Raw genomic sequence first — 19,750 nt, 5'->3', positions numbered from 1 at the left:
CATGGATATCTACTCTTACTAGTCAATTTACCGACTGAACGAACTTTCGACTAAAATACATTTACCGAACAAACACTTTTTCAATAATATCAACTTTTGCCTGGGCTCCGCAAACTTCGGGGGCAACTCTGTTCAAACAGCTGCTACTTTTATATCGTTACGAAATAAAACGAATCTCTCAAGTAATTTACAAACTTTCGATAAAGATTAAAGGAAGAAAGTCGAAGATGGAAACAAGAACGAAGGAGGGGCAAGGATTTGTTGAACTCCGTGAATTCGCAGTTGACGTCGGCCTTGAGATTACACACCCGCGTCTACAAATGTCGATGCACATGCAAAGCGCGCTCGCAACACGGATTCCGTTCTCCCTTCTCTCTTACATACTGATCGATATAGGTGCACGCATTTAATAGGCTCGACGCTTTTGCACGGTGACAGTCGAATTGACTCGCCCAATGACTCATTCCGCCATGGGAAATTAACTAGCTTTTAGATTTTTAACTTTTACCCTTCTAGTCAATTGGAAACTCTCAATATAACTACACTAGTCAAGCATGCTTAAGTTACTGTCTCCGCTTATTTCACCGATTTAGGGAGTTTCTACTAATTTCTACGTAGTAACGCTCCCTCACTATTTTATTAATTTATAAACTTTCAAACCATTTCATTAATTTATAAATTTGCATTTTTATTAATTTAAAAATTTTCAAATTTATTTTTGAATGTATACAATTACAAACTTCTAAAATCACAAATTTATAAACTGACAAATTTTCAAGTAGCATAAAAAAGTATCTACTCCTATATTACCAAATGTTAAGAACCTAACACTCATCTACGGTAATATACCGCGATTCAACTAAACTCACTGCTGCCCACCCTGATTGGTACCGTTTATCTTTGGTAAACTATACTTCGCAAAAGTTACAAACCCGTTCAAAACGCCCTCACCGACCGATTCATGCGAGTATAACCGAAGGAAAAAAAATTCAGGAAAACTTAAAAGATTTTCAAGTTGCTTGAAAAGTTTTAATTAGCGACTGACAAAAGCGTCGTCAGTTACATTGTTGAACAAAAGAGATAATAGGAACAACGATGATAAACTGACGTACAATCGTTGCCGCTTCAAACTTTCAGCAAGTAATAACGTGAGTAAGTGTACGCGGGAGAAAGTACATCAACTAACCGTTAGTCGAGTCTCAGTACAGTAGCGAGTAGAGCAGGCGCGTGTCAGGAAAATGGCGATATAGGGAAAAGATACACCATTTATTTATATTTGATTAGTACATTCTTGAGTTTAGGAACTTTTTCGTTTTAACATGTGCAAATTTAGAGATTTGAAGATTTAGGGAATTTGGATTTGGAGATTTGTAGATTTAGAAATTTAAGAATTTCGGTATTTGGAAAATTTAGGGATTTTTGAATTTGAGAATTTGGAAATATAGAAATTTAGAGAATTGATCATTAATACATTCTTAAGATTAGAAATTTTTTAATACCAGTATGTGCAAGTTTAAAGATTTGAAGATTTAGGGAATTTGGGTTTGGAGATTTAGGAATTTTAGTATTTGGAAAATTTAAGGATCTTTGGATCTTGGAAATAGAAAATATAGACATTTAGAAAATAGTCATTAATACATTTCTAAGTTTAGGAACTTTTTAGTTCCTAAAATGTACTGATTTAAAAAATTTAGGGATTTGTAATTTAGGTATTTTAGATTTGGACATTACTGAATTTATAGGTAAGAATTTCGGTATTTGGCAAAGAAATCTTTGGATTTAAGAATTTGTGGATTTGGAAATATGGAGATTTAGGAAATTGGTCATTTTATAATTTAGGATTTCAATATTTAGAAATTAATTTGATTAAATGCGGAAATTTTTAATTGATCATTTAATTGATCAGATTTTTAATTTATCAATTGATAATTTGATAATTAATAATTCCAATTTGATAATTCTAATCAAATTTTGCAAATGTTAAGATTTGGAAATTAAAAAATGATCCTACCCAAAGTCTATGTCACTGTGCTTGAAACCTTGAGTAGACAAAGCCTAGAATATAGAATATAGTCTGACAGGTGGGCAAATGAACATAAGCCATGGAACGCGGTTCTCAGTGTCCCGAGCTTCTCAGAACTGTTTAACATCCCTTTAAGTATCTCTGTAACCGCTGATTGACGTCCAATCGAATTTAACCGAGTGAGTATCATTGCGTTGGTTTCGTTTGAGGCATCACGATGCGAAGAATTGTTACGGCATCTCTCGTACGAGACGTCTCATCAATCTACATGTGGCTTCACTGTCGTTGGGTTAACTCTTTCAAGCATGATAACACCATCTTAATTATTAAACACGACTTTTAATATCCTCATCAGATTTTTCTTAATTAAGAAATTTAAGAATTTGGATTTTTGAATATTTAGAAATTTGGTCTGGGGACTTTTATTTTGGATATTTGAAAATTTTAGAGTTGGGAATTTAGAATTTGAGAATTTGGAAATTTAAGAATTTAGAATTTGAGAATTTAGATTTCAGAGTTTAGAAATTAAAAATTTGAGAATTTGAAAATTTTAAATTAGGAATTTTGAACTTGAAAGTTTGGTAACTTTGAAATTAGTAAATTCACCAATAGCATCAAAAAATTATACTGATGCATTAGAACAACCCTCTCAAATCAGTACTAATTTGCTCTCCATACATAAACAATCCTGTTCCTTTAATTGCAGGAAAAAAATCGGGGCTGAAAAGGTTAAGAAGAGCGAGTCGATCGAGAAGCATACATAAAAAGAACAATGCCAGTACTGCGTTCAAGACATGTGCTAGCTCGTGTCCCCTTCTATTCATGGTAGGGAACGCGATGAATATACCCTTGTTGAGTTTCAAAGTTACATACACTCCGTCGACTTCGCCAACCCCCCACCCACCTCTTTACGGTTTCTCTTCTATATCCTCTTCCGCTCTGAATCAGAATTTTCCACATAAACCGCGACAACTTTTCTTATTGTTTCCGCGCCCCCTATGGACGTGCTTCCCGGAATAAATTACTTCCAGAAAAAAAAACAAATTCGATCTTGTAGAATCTTCGATGTACACGATCACTGGATTACAGTACAAGTGCGTTAACCTTTCTCCTACTTTCACTATAGTAGCTTGAAAATCGGTACAAGCGACTTTTTTCAAATCTGCATAAACAATCTGATATCTTTTATATTAATGCAAGTTTAACGTTGTTTAAATTTGTATAATTAATTTGAAATTTTTTAATTCAGTACAAATAATTTTAACCATTTTGTGTCAGTACAATTTTGAAATTTTTCAAATCAGAACAAATAATTTGAAATATTTTATATCAGTACAAATTTAAAATTTTTTAATTCAGCACAAATAGTTTTAAACATATTAAGTTAGTACAATTTTGAAAATATTTAAACTAGTACAAATAATTTAAAACATTTTAAGTCAGTAACAATTTTGAAATTTTTCAAATCAGAATAAATAATTTTAGATATTTTATATCAGTACAAATAATTTAAAACATTTTAAGTCAACACAAATTTAAAATTTTATAATTCAGAATAAATAATTTGAGACATTTTATATCAGTACAACTAATTTGATACATTTAGTCAGTACAAATTTGAAATTTTTAAATTTAGAACAAATAATTTGAAATTTTTAAATTTAGAACAAATAATTTGAAACATTTTAAATCATTACAAATTTGAAATTTTTTAAATCAGTACAAATTAAAAAAAAAAAGCAATATAAGACAATTGTAAAAGCTCCGTTCGGCAAATTTTATAATTACGAATGAAAACCCTGAGGAAACATAACCAACGTTGCAAGTTCTAAAAGTGCCGAATAAAATTCTCCGGCAAGCGCCATTCTCCAGGAAAGCCAAAAAATCAATCAATCACTGAGAACACGTACATATCAAATCCGGTAGAACGAGTGAAACGAGTAAAAAATCTGGAGGAATGATAATCCATTAGCAACGCCTAATAAGTTACGATCCATTAACTACAACTGTTACAAACGTGTTCCCGTTTGTCCGCTGCATATTAGAGGGCCAATTTATAACTTACTTCATGCCGGCCACCATCGTCCACTACGAGCAGCCAATGTGAGGAGCGCGTGTATAAAAGCGACCTCACGGGACCGCTAGTGTATACAAACGATTTTCTCTCTTTGTTCTGTTCTCTCTCTCTCTCTCTCTCTCTCTCTCTCTCTCTCTCTCTCTCTCTCTCTCTCTCTCTCTCTCTCTCTCTCTTGTACGTACGACTTCTCATCGCGAAAACAGCGACGTGTGATAGTCCTCCGTACACTTGTTTTCTTGTGCTTTTTATACACACGTGTATACTACGCATATGGTACGTAAATACACCGAACAGCATGTGTAGATTTCATTAAATAGGAAAAATAGTAATGTAGGGGGAAGCGTTACTTTTAGCGCATTCTGTTGGTAAATTTTGTAGATTTATGTCAATGTTTATCTTGGGGGTTTTTAACTTTGCAACGTGGGTATTTGGGAACTTGGAGATTTGGGGATTTGAACATTTGAGAATCTGGAAAATTTAAAAAGTTTTCTAGTGTAGATATTTGAAGTTTTTTTGAGTTTTGGAATTTATGGATTTTCAGGTAACTTTGAAATTTGAGAATTTGGTGACTTCAAAGCTTGAAAATTTTATATCAAGTGATGAAGATTTAAGGAATTTATAAACTTGCAGGATCTGATAATTTAGAAAATTTTTAGAATTTGGGATTCTGAAATTTGAGTGTGAAGCATGAAATTTGGAAATGTCTAAATTTAGAAGTTGATTTGATCTAAAAATCAGCAAAATTCAAATTTCAAAGAAATATGAAAATTTCCAAGTGTCAAAAAATTCAGCCCGCAACAAACCACGGCGCATAACAGTTCGAAGCTGCCACCCCTGTTAACAAGCCCCATAGAAAATGTGTGGCGTGCCATCTCGTAAGGCGCGCGCAGTACACCACGAATACAAAACTCGCTTCTGGGATCTTCTCTCCATCGTTCTTCTCTGTTTCTCTGTCAGTCTGTCTCGTTCGGTGTGATCGTCCCCAACGGTCGGTGCAGGTTCGTGTTCGTCGGCTCGACGTATGCGCGCGCGTCGCGGCACACCTATACAGAGTTACATCGGGTTAGGACAAGTGCGTAGAGAACGGCAGAGAGTAGTTTCATGGAGTTTAGTTCCTCGTAGTGGATATGGCATCTTGACTCCTAGTAGTGGAGTGTGGCAAGCAATGGCCGGCCCGATCGATGTCTCGGCAACTTCCCACCCTCGACAGTCTGCCCCTCTCTTTACGACACGTACCCCTTCCCTCCTCGCCCCTCCCCTGATATCCCCCTACCAAACGCCGTACGCCGGTTTTCCTCATCCCAACCGTCAGATTCTCCGTCTCACCCAACCACCACCCCTCTCTCTCCTGCTGTCCCATCCTCCGACACATCGAACTAAATCCCGGAGCTGCTTACTGCTTCCAAGTCTGTTTACAATGGCGATGCGCTACCCCCATTATCCCGGGGTCGTACTTCATGTTCGGACTACAGTCGTTGTACCCCACTTTGACTTACGTTTTTATTCCTGACTTGCGTTTTCTTCGCGCTTACGTTGTTCCTACTTAATCACTTATTACGTGTTTGATTACGTTCTTTTTTTAACCATGTATGTTGAGCACGTTTTATAAAGTAATTAAGAAAAGGATTAAACAGTAGAACGTGTACGAACGCATTAAACACGTGATAGCGTGAGAACGATATATAAGTTGTATGTATATTACTCAGTATTCTAATCAGTATTATTCATCGGTCGGCTTCTCGATAGGCTTCCCTTGTGATTATGGAAATGTGGGGGAAAGAGGAACCCATCCTATTTTTGATGAGTGAAGGTTAGAATATAGAACTGGAAATGTAGGGTCTCGATTTGGGGATTTTTAAATTTTGGAACTTGAAGAATTGGAAAACTAATAAGTTCAACCTAACCTAATCCAATCCCGTTTAGATTTGAATAATCTAACCTAACAACCTAACCTTAAACCAATCTAAAAATGAATCATATAAACTAAACTAAACTAACCTATTTAACATAATGAAACAACCTAACTCTAACCTGACTGAATCTAATTATCACCAAAATAGTTGTTCCCATAAAAATTAACCAGCAAAAAGTTATTCCACATATCGATCACATTGTCCGATTTCCCTTGACTATCACCTCTCCCGCTTACGGTATCTCTGTTTATGTCCGCAATTCCTGTAATCTGAAGTATTTCAACGTTTCCAGGTATATTTAGCTCATTCAATTTGCAGAAAGATATTCTGACGAGTAGAGTCGTGCGTACAGTTCAGTCGAAGCGTTTTATAATCGAGCAATAAATTCTGGGATCTATGATACGTTCGGGTTACTATTTATACGGTCATATTTCAATTCATCTAACGCTGTGATACCAGCTGTTACGTATTCCTGACGTTCTAATGCTTACTCCTACTGCAATTTACATATTTGCTGCAGAATTTCCCAGGCATGCGATGTAATTTTTCTTAATTTCTAAATCAGTGAATAACTTAGATAATTGCTTAAATATGCGATTGTTAATCAATAGTAACATTTCATAAATTTACATCCAATGCTAACTCTAATCTCTAAGATTCAAAACATATGAATCACAAAATTCTGAAAGAAATGTCTCAAAGTTCCAAAGTTAATTTATCTAATTGACAATTTATTAATAACGGTAAATTTTTGCAATAAAACATTATTAGAAACACGTATACGTAATTATAGAGACGTTTAATTTACAAAGTGTAATAATGAATAGCGTCGTTCTTTTCATACGTTCCATAACGTATTGTCTCACATTATTTACGTAATGGACGCTCATTTAATCTGTTATTATAGTCAATCCATGTTCGTTTTCCGCAAGACCGACAGAGACGAATACCGGTGATATCTATATTTTCATTCTATTGTTACGGACATTGTAGAAATCGATTGGTTGTAGCCTGAATACCATGGCGGTAATTACGCTTTTCCCTGCTCTCGATTATTTGTACAAGAAGAAGCGGCCCATGACGAAAAAGAAATCAGGGTGCATGCGAAACAATTTCAACGTTATGCTGGCCTGCCTTGCATAGAAAGTACGCATATAGGGTAGATCTGCTATTTGTGGCCATTTTAGAGATTTCCGTACCATTTACTGACCATATGCAAGGTAGACCTACGGTCAAGAGCAAATCTGACTCCCTTGAGATAATGTGACAAGCAAAAAGAGCTCACTTTAAAATTTCCAGTTAGTAAGTTTAGAAAGTTAGAAATTTAGAAATAAAATTTGTAAATATGAAAAGTTTGATTTCAAGGTTTGATAACCTACATATTAACAAATGTACAATTAACAAAATGATACATCAGGCTTCATATCTGTCTAAATATCTAGACTCTACTTAAATATCTATCGAATATTTGAAACGATATCATCCGTATCGATGCCAGAAAAAAAATTGATTAAATACAACCTTGAATTTGTAAGGCTCTCCTTCTCGCTCTAACGTGTGCGTACATTGATAACCGAGTAAACAGCGGTGCTAGTTCATTTCAAGTATTTTATAGAGCTCACAATTTTACACGCTTCTTTTTATGACACATAAATTACATAAACACATTTGTCTGTTTACCTTCTTTTTTTCTCCTAATGACATAACGATAGGATTATTTATGAATCATCGAGATTCAAGAACGTAAAAACCGTAGCGACATACTGAGAACGAAAAAGTCTTGTGCGTAACATCACAGCCAGAATTAAAATTAATTATGAATCAACAAGTATATCTAGAGATTTCAAAAATTCATTTTCCAATTAACTGCGCAATAATTCGCTGTGTTTCGTAGATTACAATTTTCCTTAATAAAATTTTCCGATGCTGTACCTCACAGCTTTTCCACGCATGCGCAGTATCATGACTTCGATTCTCGATGATCGATTTGTGTCGTCGATAAAGTCTAACCTAATACTGCATTTATTTAAAACGTAATACCACCTATGTTCTACATTTTTCATCGTGTAACTTCTAAACGGAAATCCGTGTCATCGATAAAGCTCTAATAATAAAATAAAACGATAAAGAAGAGTCTTCTGCACACCGAAAAGCACGGTATTACCGATTGTTGAGATAGGTCAGTTTGCTAGTCTTATATAAAAGGAACTACAGAGTAACGACGAAGGGAAAGAACACAGGAAACGTTATAAGATATACATACACGGGACAAACGAAGCGAACCTGAAGAGAACAGAATGCGGGAAGGCATCGAAGCAGAGTGAAAGAGGGGGGCAACAAGAGAGAGGGTGGGGGCACCTGTTACAACCATCCAAACCGTTCGTTCTTTCGCTCTCCCTTTCCTTCTTTGTCGTGCACTCATCCACATCCACATGCTACTTAAGCTGTTACACTGAAATGTCTACGGAACGATCTGGTACACCGTATACAGGGTGGACATTCTAACTTTCAGCGTCTTAATTATTTATGTAATCCTTTATCACTTGAAAATTTGATATCGACTATGGCGCCAATTTTAAAATTCTAAATTTTCTAATTTTAAAACTGGTACATCTGAATATTTAAAAGTTGGTCTTTTTAGAAAATAAAATATTGATAGACGTGGAAATTTAAAGTTTTACCTTTTTACATAAAGGTAAATTTAGAAATTCGTAAAATTAGATATCTGAGCGTTTGTAATTTATTAGTTATATTACTGGGAAATTTTTGTACCTGACAGTCGGTAAATTTTAAAATATGGAAGTGTAAATTGGAACACAAGAATTAGTGGCCAAGTAACTACAGTGTCCCATGTAACTGAATGAAGCTATAACGATGTCGAATGAAACATCAGTTCGATTAAACTCGTACACTGTACTCTTTGCCATCGTTAAACCCAACTTAAATATTCTTACATAAGTATCGTCTATATATGAAACAAGTTAGAAGGAAGTTTTAATGACAGCGTGTATTCTTAAGTTTTCCGTGAATGTACTCTCAGCCGATGAGCAGTCGCATTCCTCATTCGAGTTAACTAGTGTTCCCAACAATACTTCACCTTTATAATGGAAAAAGGTCCCGTGAACAGAGGTATGAAAAAAAAAGTTCCCCTCCGAGTTATGGTTACCTTTTGTTTGCGACAGAGGTTTTACAAGAATGCCTGGCAAGCTTGCGAGGTCTTAATATTGAAATAAGTATTCCTCGTAAATGGTTAGAAATGGCTGTTTTTCCCTAACGGAACGTCTCTCACACATTCTCGAGGTACTTTAAATTTTGTCACGCGAATCGAGGATGTAATCCTGGCTGATTTAAATATTGACGATAGCGGTTGCAGTGTAAATGAGCTTTAAGTATTCTTGTTAGATACGGAATACTGAGAAGGATGTACAATTTGTATGACTTCGGCTGTCATAAAAAGTCTATTCTAACTTATAAACGGTGACTACATTGCGAAAAGTTTTTTAACGTCAGTTTATTATCATAACCAAATCTGACACGAGTTTTACTGACATAAATTCAGCAGATTGTACCTTTTTCATAAATGTTTATTAAAATGAACTTATATGTACTGTTTCGCCACAACGATTTAAATGGAATGTGACTTCGAGTGTTCAAAGAATTTTCATAAAATAAAACACACTTTTATCAAATAAATCTGGAAAACTCAACTTACCAGTACTAATTCTGTGACAGAAATTTAAAACTTTTTTAACAAGTCAATTCATATTTTTATCAAGTTTCAAATAAAACTATAATAACTTTATTATATATTATATGAATAAACATATAACAGACTTTATTTAAGTACGTATTAAATTTATAAGACCGTTTCTTTCGTTATTTTATGAAAATTTCAAAATATCTTCGCGTAGATAAATTTGAATTTCACCGCCAATATGGCAGTGACCAATCAGAAACGCGGACACAGTTTCCGGTCACTTCTGAGCGATCGCTAACCTAAAGTATTTCAGAGGCAAACAAAGAGTGTTTAAAAGTAAGGATAAGTGTCATAAAAGTTAATAAAAAGTGTTCACAGGTAAAAAAGGTAGATCGTGGGAGATTTTTGTATCGAGAGGATAAAGACAAAATGCTTTAAGATGGTTCATTTGTGGAGCAGCCTGTAGAGTGACGCTTCTCTGCAGCCCATGGACAATCGACGTAACCACTCTCTCGTGCCTTTTACCGCACTTGTACGGATCCCGGACGAAGTGTAACGATGCCGAGAGATCGATAATAACCGCCGCGGTTTGGTTCCACCCGAGCCTCGTACGAGACAGGGACACTTTTTTCCCCCCTTCCTACCGATCTACCATCACCCTCTTTGTCTAGTAGCTTCCGCCATCTCTTCTTTCCCTCTCGTGGCGATTTCATGCTTTAATTATGCGACAGAAAAAAAACAACAACGAGGAAGAAAACTTGACTCCTGCGATCCCGGCTTTACAGCTGTCTTCATTCACCCACGCGTTCGGTCACTTTTCTTAAAACTACGGTTTTTCGTATCTTTTTCGATCCATCACGATTTTATACCATTAAAAGCTTTTGCTGTTGTCGAGAAATATAATACAATTATTCTACTTGTTCTAGTTTCTGCGGCAACACGTATTTGTAAAGGTACCAAAATACTGTTGAAGTAAGGTTAGCTTAATAAGATAAGAAATTAAAAATATTTACTTGCAATTTGGTAGTAACTTGTAATGTGTACCTTATGTAAATATGCCTTAGTAATAGTATTATTTCATAATATATTATAAACAAAAATTATAACAATTTTATTAAAAAAATTATTAATTTAATGGATTGAGAAATATAAAGCTGTAATACATGACACACATTTTTCGCATTATCGTTTCATTATCAGTGCAAGAGATAACATTTTTAAACAGGCAGTTACATGTGTCGACAAATCGTATGTATGTTATCGAAGATTATGCAAGTGGTATACTGAACGAATTTCGCTGAGTATATGACACGAGAAAATTTAATAAGTTTTATAAAATTTAAAAGGTTATTGCATTATCGAGTAATATCTATCACAGTTAAAAACTAAAATTCCAAAGTCTCAAAAGTTCAATTGAAATTTCCAAAATTCGAAACCATTTCCCAAAAATCCAATATTCTAAAGTTTTATGATTTAAAAAATCCAGTTTCATAACTTCAAAAATTAAAAGTTCCAGAAACAAAAAGTCGAAAATTGCAGTCTTAAAGTTTCTAAATTCGAAGGTCAAAATTCCAAAACCCTAAAAGTCCAAAATCCAATATCCGAGAATTTAAACATTAAAACTCCTCCATTGCTGCAATGACCTGACACAAATTAATAACTATGAATCATTTTCTCACATTACTTGCGTCAACAGCAGTAACCCATCTTTGAATGAACCGTACCCAATTTGCCTTAACCTCCGATCTCCTCAAACCTACGCTAATATCAAAAAATCATATGAAAATCAAGATGCATAATAACAAAGTGGCATTATGCGACCTTGAACGCCACTCAAACTCCCGAACTTCAGAAAACTAAAGTCAGAAGTGGCACATATTTATGTATACCGAAAGAACGATAGTACCGCAATCTATTCATCTTTTTATTCGTTATTCGAGAATAAGTTTATCCCAAGACCGCGAGTTCGACCTGCTTCGTCAAAGCGAGAACGACTTAACAACTTTCTCGAAGGATAACGCCTTCCCGTTTCCTTTCTCCGGACGACTACTACGGGAGATGGATTTACGCGGCGCCAACGAGGAAAACGTAAATGTACGGCGACGGTGCGCATACACACGCGATCTGGCTACCTCAGTCGTGAGTGGGTTTCTAGTAAAAAGAAACAGAGAAGTGTCGCGACGTGAATACAGGTCACAACATCGCTGAATAAGCAACCGAGCGTTATACCGCCTGGCTCTCCGCGTTCAGCAAATTACGTAAGGCCAGAACAGGAGCTCGTTTAAATACTGACACACAATCAACGATGAATAAGTTAACATGACGATGTGGCGCGCGTATAGACCAGCCGAACGAAATAAGGGAAACACCGTATATCTGCTTCGCAGCGACATTCGTTCCATGTTCGCGTTAAATTCGGCGAAAGTTACGCAATACGGCATTCTGCTTGGCGCCGATGTTCTTTAACCCTTCGCAGCTTCCGTGCGATGCAAAAATAATTTGCGAAAAACTTACGGTACTGCATGAAAATGTGCACACGGAGAAAGCAGTATGCGACAATAAATCGACATTGGGCGACAGTAAAATTACTCGAAATTTTCGTTGTCATTGGTCGATGACGTGGCAGATTTTTCTAAATAACTGTCTCCCTGTTGGAAATCGTTGTAAAACTTCTAGCGTGTTCCTAGTATCTCGCAACCGTTCGAACCCTACATTTCAGATTAGTAGGTCGTTAGCATGCTTTATCGCTTTGAACGGAAGCTTGTTAATCAAGTGCAGTAAGAACATCGAACTCGTCGAAAAATGAAACCGGTGCGTGCACGAAACTTGACGTGTTATTTTCGTTCTTGCACTTTATCGTCTCTTGTTTAATATTTACAAGTCAGTACACCAGGGTGCAATGTACGTTTTTCACAGTTAAGAAGTTCTTAAGCTCCCCTAGGATTTCCCTAGATTCACTTTAGAATTTTTTATAGATTTACCATGGGATTCCCCTAGATTCTATAATCTTTTCAAGCTTATTCAAAGATTCTCCTAAGTTCCTCGAAACTTTCCATGAATTCTCTAGAGTTCTATTCGAATTCAGACTCTAAAATTCCCTAGGGAGCCAGGAAGTTTCTAAGAAATTTCCCTAGGTTTTCTATGGCATTGTAGAAGCAATTTGAGATTCCTCACAAAATCCCTAAGATTTCCCTTGATTCGTTCTCGAATTCTATATTCGCCCTGGTATTCCCCTAGATTTTATAAACCCTTCAAGCTTACTGGAAAATTCTGTAAAATTCCCCAAGACTTTTTATAAATTCCTTAGAGTCCTATTAAAATTCTCGGTCTCTAAAATTCCCTAGAGAGCTACTAAGTTTCTAAGAAATTCCCCTAGGTTTACTATAGCATTACAGATTCAATTTGAGATTTCTCACAAACTCCCTAGGATTTCCCTAGATTCATTCTAGAATTCTATGTTTGCCCTGTTATTCCCCTAGATTTTATAATTCCCTCAAGATTACCTGAAAATTCTCTCAAATTCCCTAGAGACGTAAAATTCGCATTCAGTCTCGAAAATTCACTACAAAGCCACAAAATTGCTAAGAAATTTCCCTAGATTTCCTATGACATTATAAATTCAATTTGAGATTTCTCACAAACTCCCTAGATTTTCCCTAGATTCGTTCTAAAATTCCATGTTTGCCCTAGTATTCCCCTAGATTCTATAATCCCATCAAATTTATCCGAAGAGTCCCCAAAATTTGTCAAAACTTCCTACAAATTCCCTAGAGTCCAATTAAAATTCTCATTCAGTTTCCCAAATTCCCTATAGAGCTACAGTTACTAAGAAATTCCCCTAGATTGCATATGATGCCATGGATGCTCTCCGAAATTCTCCACAGACTCCCTAGACCCTGCCTGAAATTAGACGTATAGGATTGGCTACGATTCACCTAGATTTCCAAAGATTCCCCTAAAACAGAATTTTTTTCGAAATTACTTTCGTTCACGTTTACCCTCGACCAAAGAACATACGTCATACCTACGTATACACGTTATCAAAAGTATAGTAATTTCAATTTAATTTAATGGTACTTTAACATGTGACTGCCACGTCACCCGCATATAGGTGACGTTTGAATTTCTGTAGAAATCCATCATTTTCTATTTTATCAAGAATAACTTTCATTTACGTAATTGAAACTGTTCGTGATAGATACTTGAAATTACGTATATTCAGGAATAAACACCATAAAAAAAACGAATATAGTTAATTCACACTTGAAATAACGCCTAATGAAAACTTCAATAGTGAGTGTGAAAGTAAACAATGCAGGGTCATTGCATCAGTAACTGACACTTTCAGTCACAAGGAATTGCTTTCGACTAACAGGGATGGCTTTAACAATTTGTCATTTAAAAGATTGTGGACTCTATGCAATTTTCTGTGTTAACTATCTATGCGCGTTGAAAATTAGATTCTTTATCAATACTAACGAGTTCAATTTGTTTAAGAGCTGACTACTAAATTACTAAAATACGGATATTTTGAAGTATTTAAAACAGGCAATAAATCTTATTAACACTGTTATTTTTTCAATTTTAAGAAATATTTTGTTTTCAAAAAATCATTTAAAAAAAGTCATGAAATACTACAAACTTGTATCATTACATGAAAGCACGACAAAAAAGATTTATATGATTTACATTTAACAAAACATGAATTTTATGGTACATTACTTTATGCAAGTTATTTATAACGCAAATAGGAAGAGTTAATATCCAGCATTAGAACATGTACAATAACAAAATTTTTTCTTTCGATAATAAAAAAAACTTTAACCCCACAAGAAACGTTATACAAGAAACATACAGGCGATATATCAAATTAAAGGATGCGGGCAGTATAAAAACGTATACAACACCTGGAAGACCGACGAGAAAAAAAGTTGAGAACCGCTATGCGTTTGTTGTATCATCAAGCACAAACGGTACATAATCGTTTTCGTCCAAGATCGTTCGAACTCTCTGACTGCGTTAATTTATAGTATGTACGTGGTGTGATAATTTAAGACGAGTGTAAAAGCGTTTCTGAATTAACGTTGTCGGTCAAAGAAAATTCTTTAGTAGTAGCGTGTGTAGGAGTCCTCGCGTGAGAAAGGAATTGTACGTTAATACTGTGTGCGTATCGTGAGATAAAAAGAGAAAGAGAGAGAGGGAGATACAAATGAATGATATTCTAGAAGCGTCTATCCAAATGGCGGTCAGCCGCGTGACACGTACACTTTAGCAGAATAAATGATTTACATCAGACTATACTGTACCAGGGGTACTTTGATCCATTGACATGCCGTTCGTATGGCAAATCAAACGTTTCCACCAACATGATTCTTTCCCAAACGCGAGAGGTACGCGGGGAACTCGAACAGTCGCGAACCGTACACACTGAACGGTACAACTGAAAATTCCGCAAGCATCTCTTTTTATAAACAAAAATTTCAAATCGCAGCCGTCGGTGCTGCCATCTACCAATATTTCATAACAATTTTCATACTCTCGCGATACGTCAGAAAATTCATTTGCTTTCGCACGTGTATTTCATAAATACAAAAACTGCAGATCCATTTCACACAGACAATTCGCCCCACCAGAATCGTCTTTCGAATGCACACAGTTGTTATGATCTTTCAAAACCGTCATACTACTTAAAAATTAGCATACTGTAATTAACTGGTGAATTATATTTAAGAACTCCACACTGATTCACACATGTGTACACGGTGAGAAATACGAGAAGCACGAAGCATGTAATGTTTCATCGGAAAGGTTGGAGACGTTGCCGAAGGTCAACGTCAAGATACGTTTACACAGTTTTTCACTGGAAAAAGAAACCAACTATAACACCGACCGATTCAAGATTTTCGTACGGAGGATGAATGAAAATTTCATCGAAATTGAAAGATGCATAGGGAGAAGAAAACGAGTAATCAGGCCACTGGCGAGCGGAGGACCGAATAAAAAGAAAGGCGCGTGGTTCGGTGCTAGCGCGGCGTCTCCCGCCATATCACACTAAGTGTCACACACTAGTACACGCATAGAGACGTAGAACGGTTAAACGAACACAACTACGTGCGTATGCGTGGTATTGGTCGCGCGCACGTACGATGGAAACGCATACGGGTACACATACACGCACGCACGCACGAACCCGCGGAATTTTCTCCGATGCGTGTGTGCACGCATGCACCGTGCACACCAGGGGCCGCGCGAGCGACGCACACGGCGTACACTGAGCTCTCTCGGCGGCGCGATCTACGTGAGAAAAACACTCACTAACCTGTCGGAGGCGATTCTCCCTCTGTATTCCTCGGTTCACGGTACTTCTGAGTACCCGTGTATTTTCACCGGCCACACTGCGATCACCAAACTATTCACTCTCTCACACGGCGTTCGAACGATGTGTCTTCGTTTCAGGGGTATACGCGCGGCGCCTTGACTCTGTATTCCGATTCACACGGTTTTCGCGGCGTCCACGGGTGACTTCGAGCCTCCCGTGGAACGATACTCGCTCGGATACGGGCACTGGAGTCACGCGCGCCCGCCCGACGCCCCAGTTATTCACGGAAATCCCTCGATTCGACGAAAAAATTGGTCGACAATGCGCGGAACTACGTTCGCGACTGTCTCCCTCGCTGGAGGAAAATGGCGGCCCCCGGCCATCCGAGTGACTCGCGCGCGCCACCGATACTCTCCGTCACCGGCCGAACATACACGAAGGTAACCGATCATCGACGATTCTCTTTTGCCGAACGGTTAAACATCGGTCGAATTTTTGCAACAATTTTGAAAAAGTATTTATTACAAATTTTTTAGTGAAAATTTGCAGCGTTATTACATGTAATAGTTAATTTTAATATATTATTTTTATATTTGTAACTAATTACATATTTTTTTGTAAAACTAACAACTTCCTGACCGCACGTTTGAACTGTATAATATTTTTAAATATATTGTAACTTTATACATTTTTATAGTGGAATGACTACGTAACAATTTTATATTTAAATACAATTCGAAATCGAAAAGCACGGGAGTAACATATGAACATTAACAAATTATCGAAATGAAACTTTTTTTTATCAAGAATGTATGTATAATTGTTTAAGGATTTACGATGACTAAAATGCACAAATTATCACGAAAATTTGTTCATAAATTTACTTTCATGAAAGTTTTTACTTATATATTATTAGACATTTACACATGTTATATTTTCAAAACGTTAAACCACGTTGACACTGTTGATATTGCTATTCAGTCGCGTTATACTCGTGTTAGGTACTCGATTGTGATTGGCCGAAACTAAAAATTAACCTGCCTAGTGACCAATCAGAAACGTTAATGATCATTGGCAAAAATAAGATGCAGTACATATGTGAAATACTGTTATTAGTATTAAAATGGAAGTACGTTGGTGTTATATATATTTAATTTTTTGGCTGTTTTCAGACCGTGTAAAATAAATTTTATTTCATTATAGCCGATACTTAACTATTTTAGTATACGAATATAGTGACGAATAACCCAGTCACATGATTTGGATTTAGGCATGAATTTAGAAGTGTAGGGATGAAATGTAAACTTCGGTTACAAGCGATGAGAGTGATGCTGACATGAAGGGAGGCCCTAATAGTCGATGCCCAAATTTGACTGGTTATCTTTTTGCGCATGTTCCGTACCACTAATTATAAGAGCTAGAAACCACCAATTAATATAGACTTTTAAGTTAACACCAAACAAACAACTATTTTTTTACGTAGACACAATATTTAAAAAATGTATACATTAAGAAATTTTAAATTTATATATTTTCAAATTTATTCATTTCAAATTTCCAATTTAGAGTTCTACCAAACAGTAGCTCTCTTTTCCCGCCCTCAAGAATATGCTATCTTGTTTTATCCCGTTCTGTTCCTATTCTTATGCCCATGATTTGAGGATCATCCTCTGTTTCTATAGTTAATGGAGCCATCTACAGTTTTACTATTACACTAACATTTTCATCATGCGTAAACAAAATGATAATTATCTTTGTTAAAATAGTACAAGAGTTTTCATGATTCTTGAAGACAGTCGTGTGTCAAAGTTGTTCTGTTTACTGTCAATGTATATACATATACTGATATCTGGATGAAAAGAGATGGATGACTACGATACATAATTGCAAAGAATATCAGCTACGAAACAATAAACACAATTTTCCTCAAATTTTTAAATATACTTTTATGCGTAGTTTGAGCATAACCAATATGTCAGACGTTAAAAGTCTTGAATACCCCACGTTAAAAGTACGTACTATTTATTTTGCGCATTTAACTTTCTTTTTAATTTTATATGAAATGATTGGCTATCATTAATTTGTATCTTTACAATTTTGTTCAAATTTACAACCTTGCGTACGTTATATTATAATTTCGAAATGTTTCGTTAACATAATTTAAAAAATAACGAATAAAAGTGAATTTGTAAAATATTTAATTTTTAGGTTCCTTATGAACTTTTGAATAAGAAGTTTCGTTTAGCTCAAAAAGTCATAGATCGAGAAGCTTCATATGTTCAAGCAGCAGCAAATGAATTAATGAAAGATAATAAAACTTCTGTCCCTGCTGGAGAAATGAGTATATTATTGGGAGGAGTTGTAGAGAAACTTCAAAATTTAAAAAGAAAGGCACAAGAATCTATTGCAGAAGAATTGCAAGCAGGAATGGTTTGCAAAAGACGGTTAGAACATTTAAAAGAACATGCTAATACTGCTCCAAGTGTTGTAAATCAGTGGCGGCGACAGAGACTTGATAGAATGTTAATAGAATATTTCCTTCGTAAGGGCTATTATAAAACTGCAACTAAATTAGCTGACAGCAGTGAACTTAGAGATTTAACAAATATAGGTATGTTAGTTATTAATTGATATTGATATTTTGCATAAATTTCATATATTTTTTTACATTTTTAGATGTTTTTATGGTATCCAGAGAAGTTGAAACATCTTTAGCAAATCATGAAACTGCAAGATGTGTTGGATGGTGCTATGACAATCGATCTAAGTTAAGAAAATTAGGAAGTACTATGGAATTTAATTTACGTGTACAAGAGTTTGTAGAGTTAGTAAGACAAGATAGGAGGCTAGATGCTGTTAAGCATGCCAGAAGGTGTTTTACAAATTATGATGATTACCAGTTACAAGAAATTCAGTGCTGTATGGGACAGTTAGCATTTCCAGCCAATACATCTCTCAGTCCATATAAGGATTTATTAGATGAAAAGAGGTACATATACTTTTTGTTAAATTATTCTTATATACATTTTTTTCAAACATAACGATTCTTATATTTATGTTTCTCAACTATCATAGGTGGGATAGATTAATCGAACAATTTAGACATGAAAATTATAGACTTTTCCAGTTGGCAAGTCAAAGTGTTTTTACAGTAGCACTACAAGCAGGTTTATCTGCATTAAAAACACCTCAGTGTTATAGTGCAAACAAAGAAGGCAGAAATCCAAACTGTCCAGTGTGTAATGAAGCTCTTAATGAATTGGCAGTTCCATTGCCTTTTGCTCATTGTTCACAGTCTAGACTTGTTTGCAGTATTAGTGGTAAACCATTAAATGAGTATAATCAACCAATGATGATGCCAAATGGATATGTATATGGAGAACAAGTGAGCAAAAACATTTGCATTTATAAGATACAAAAATATTTAAATCGGTATATATTAAATTAACGTTCTGTATGTTATTCTAGGCACTAGAAAAAATGGCTCAGGAAAACAATGGTACTGTAGTTTGTCCAAAAACCAAAGAAGTATTTCCATATAAAAAAATAGAAAAAGTGTATGTTATGTAAAATTTGCTGACTCAGGCACAACTTGTACTATGTATAGTGCATCTTTCTCGTACTCTAACTCGGAATATTTACTGTTTAATATTGTATACCGATATTAACAAAAGAAATAACATCTATTTTTAAGGAAGTATTTTTTGCAAATTTTATTTGT

At 35.5% G+C, this 19,750-nt stretch overlaps 2 protein-coding genes across 14 annotated transcripts in view; one reads left to right on the top strand and one right to left on the bottom strand.

Moving 5' to 3' along the window:
• CtBP (C-terminal binding protein) overlaps window positions 1-16,425 on the bottom strand; it is a 70,021-nt gene extending 53,596 nt beyond the window's left edge. For 9 of the 13 annotated variants that reach the window (XR_013040543.1, XR_013040544.1, XR_013040546.1 and 6 more), the window contains exon 1: window positions 16,030-16,423. The gene's annotated coding sequence lies outside the window, so the exon portion shown is untranslated. Of the gene's footprint in view, window positions 1-15,016; window positions 15,159-16,029 lie in introns of those variants that run through there. The other 4 variants (XM_076539967.1, XM_076539961.1, XM_076539968.1 and 1 more) reach the window with 4 other exon arrangements.
• A 1,243-nt stretch (window positions 16,426-17,668) lies between these two features.
• Kaz (E3 ubiquitin-protein transferase Katazuke) lies at window positions 17,669-19,726 on the top strand. The gene is made up of 5 exons (XM_003706522.3): window positions 17,669-18,040; window positions 18,238-18,640; window positions 18,706-19,018; window positions 19,105-19,414; window positions 19,498-19,726. The coding sequence occupies exons 1-5, from the start codon at window positions 17,897-17,899 to the stop codon at window positions 19,597-19,599; spliced, it is 1,272 nt and encodes a 423-aa protein (XP_003706570.2). The 5' UTR covers window positions 17,669-17,896; the 3' UTR covers window positions 19,600-19,726.
• The last annotated feature ends 24 nt before the right edge of the window (window positions 19,727-19,750 follow it).

Source organism: Megachile rotundata, chromosome 15, assembly GCF_050947335.1.
Source record: "Megachile rotundata isolate GNS110a chromosome 15, iyMegRotu1, whole genome shotgun sequence".
Lineage (NCBI taxonomy): Eukaryota > Metazoa > Arthropoda > Insecta > Hymenoptera > Megachilidae > Megachile > Megachile rotundata.
Note: the sequence above shows the minus strand (reverse complement) of the source record. Positions and strands in the feature narration are given on the sequence as shown.

Excerpts from the sequence above, each read along its gene's own strand:
- Kaz (XM_003706522.3), top strand. The coding sequence starts at position 17,897 with ATGACTACGATACATAATTGCAAAGAATATCAGCTACGAAACAATAAA. Across the intron at positions 18,641-18,705 it reads TAGAGATTTAACAAATATAG|ATGTTTTTATGGTATCCAGA; the intron begins GTATGTTAGTTA and ends TTACATTTTTAG. Across the intron at positions 19,415-19,497 it reads GATATGTATATGGAGAACAA|GCACTAGAAAAAATGGCTCA; the intron begins GTGAGCAAAAAC and ends ATGTTATTCTAG.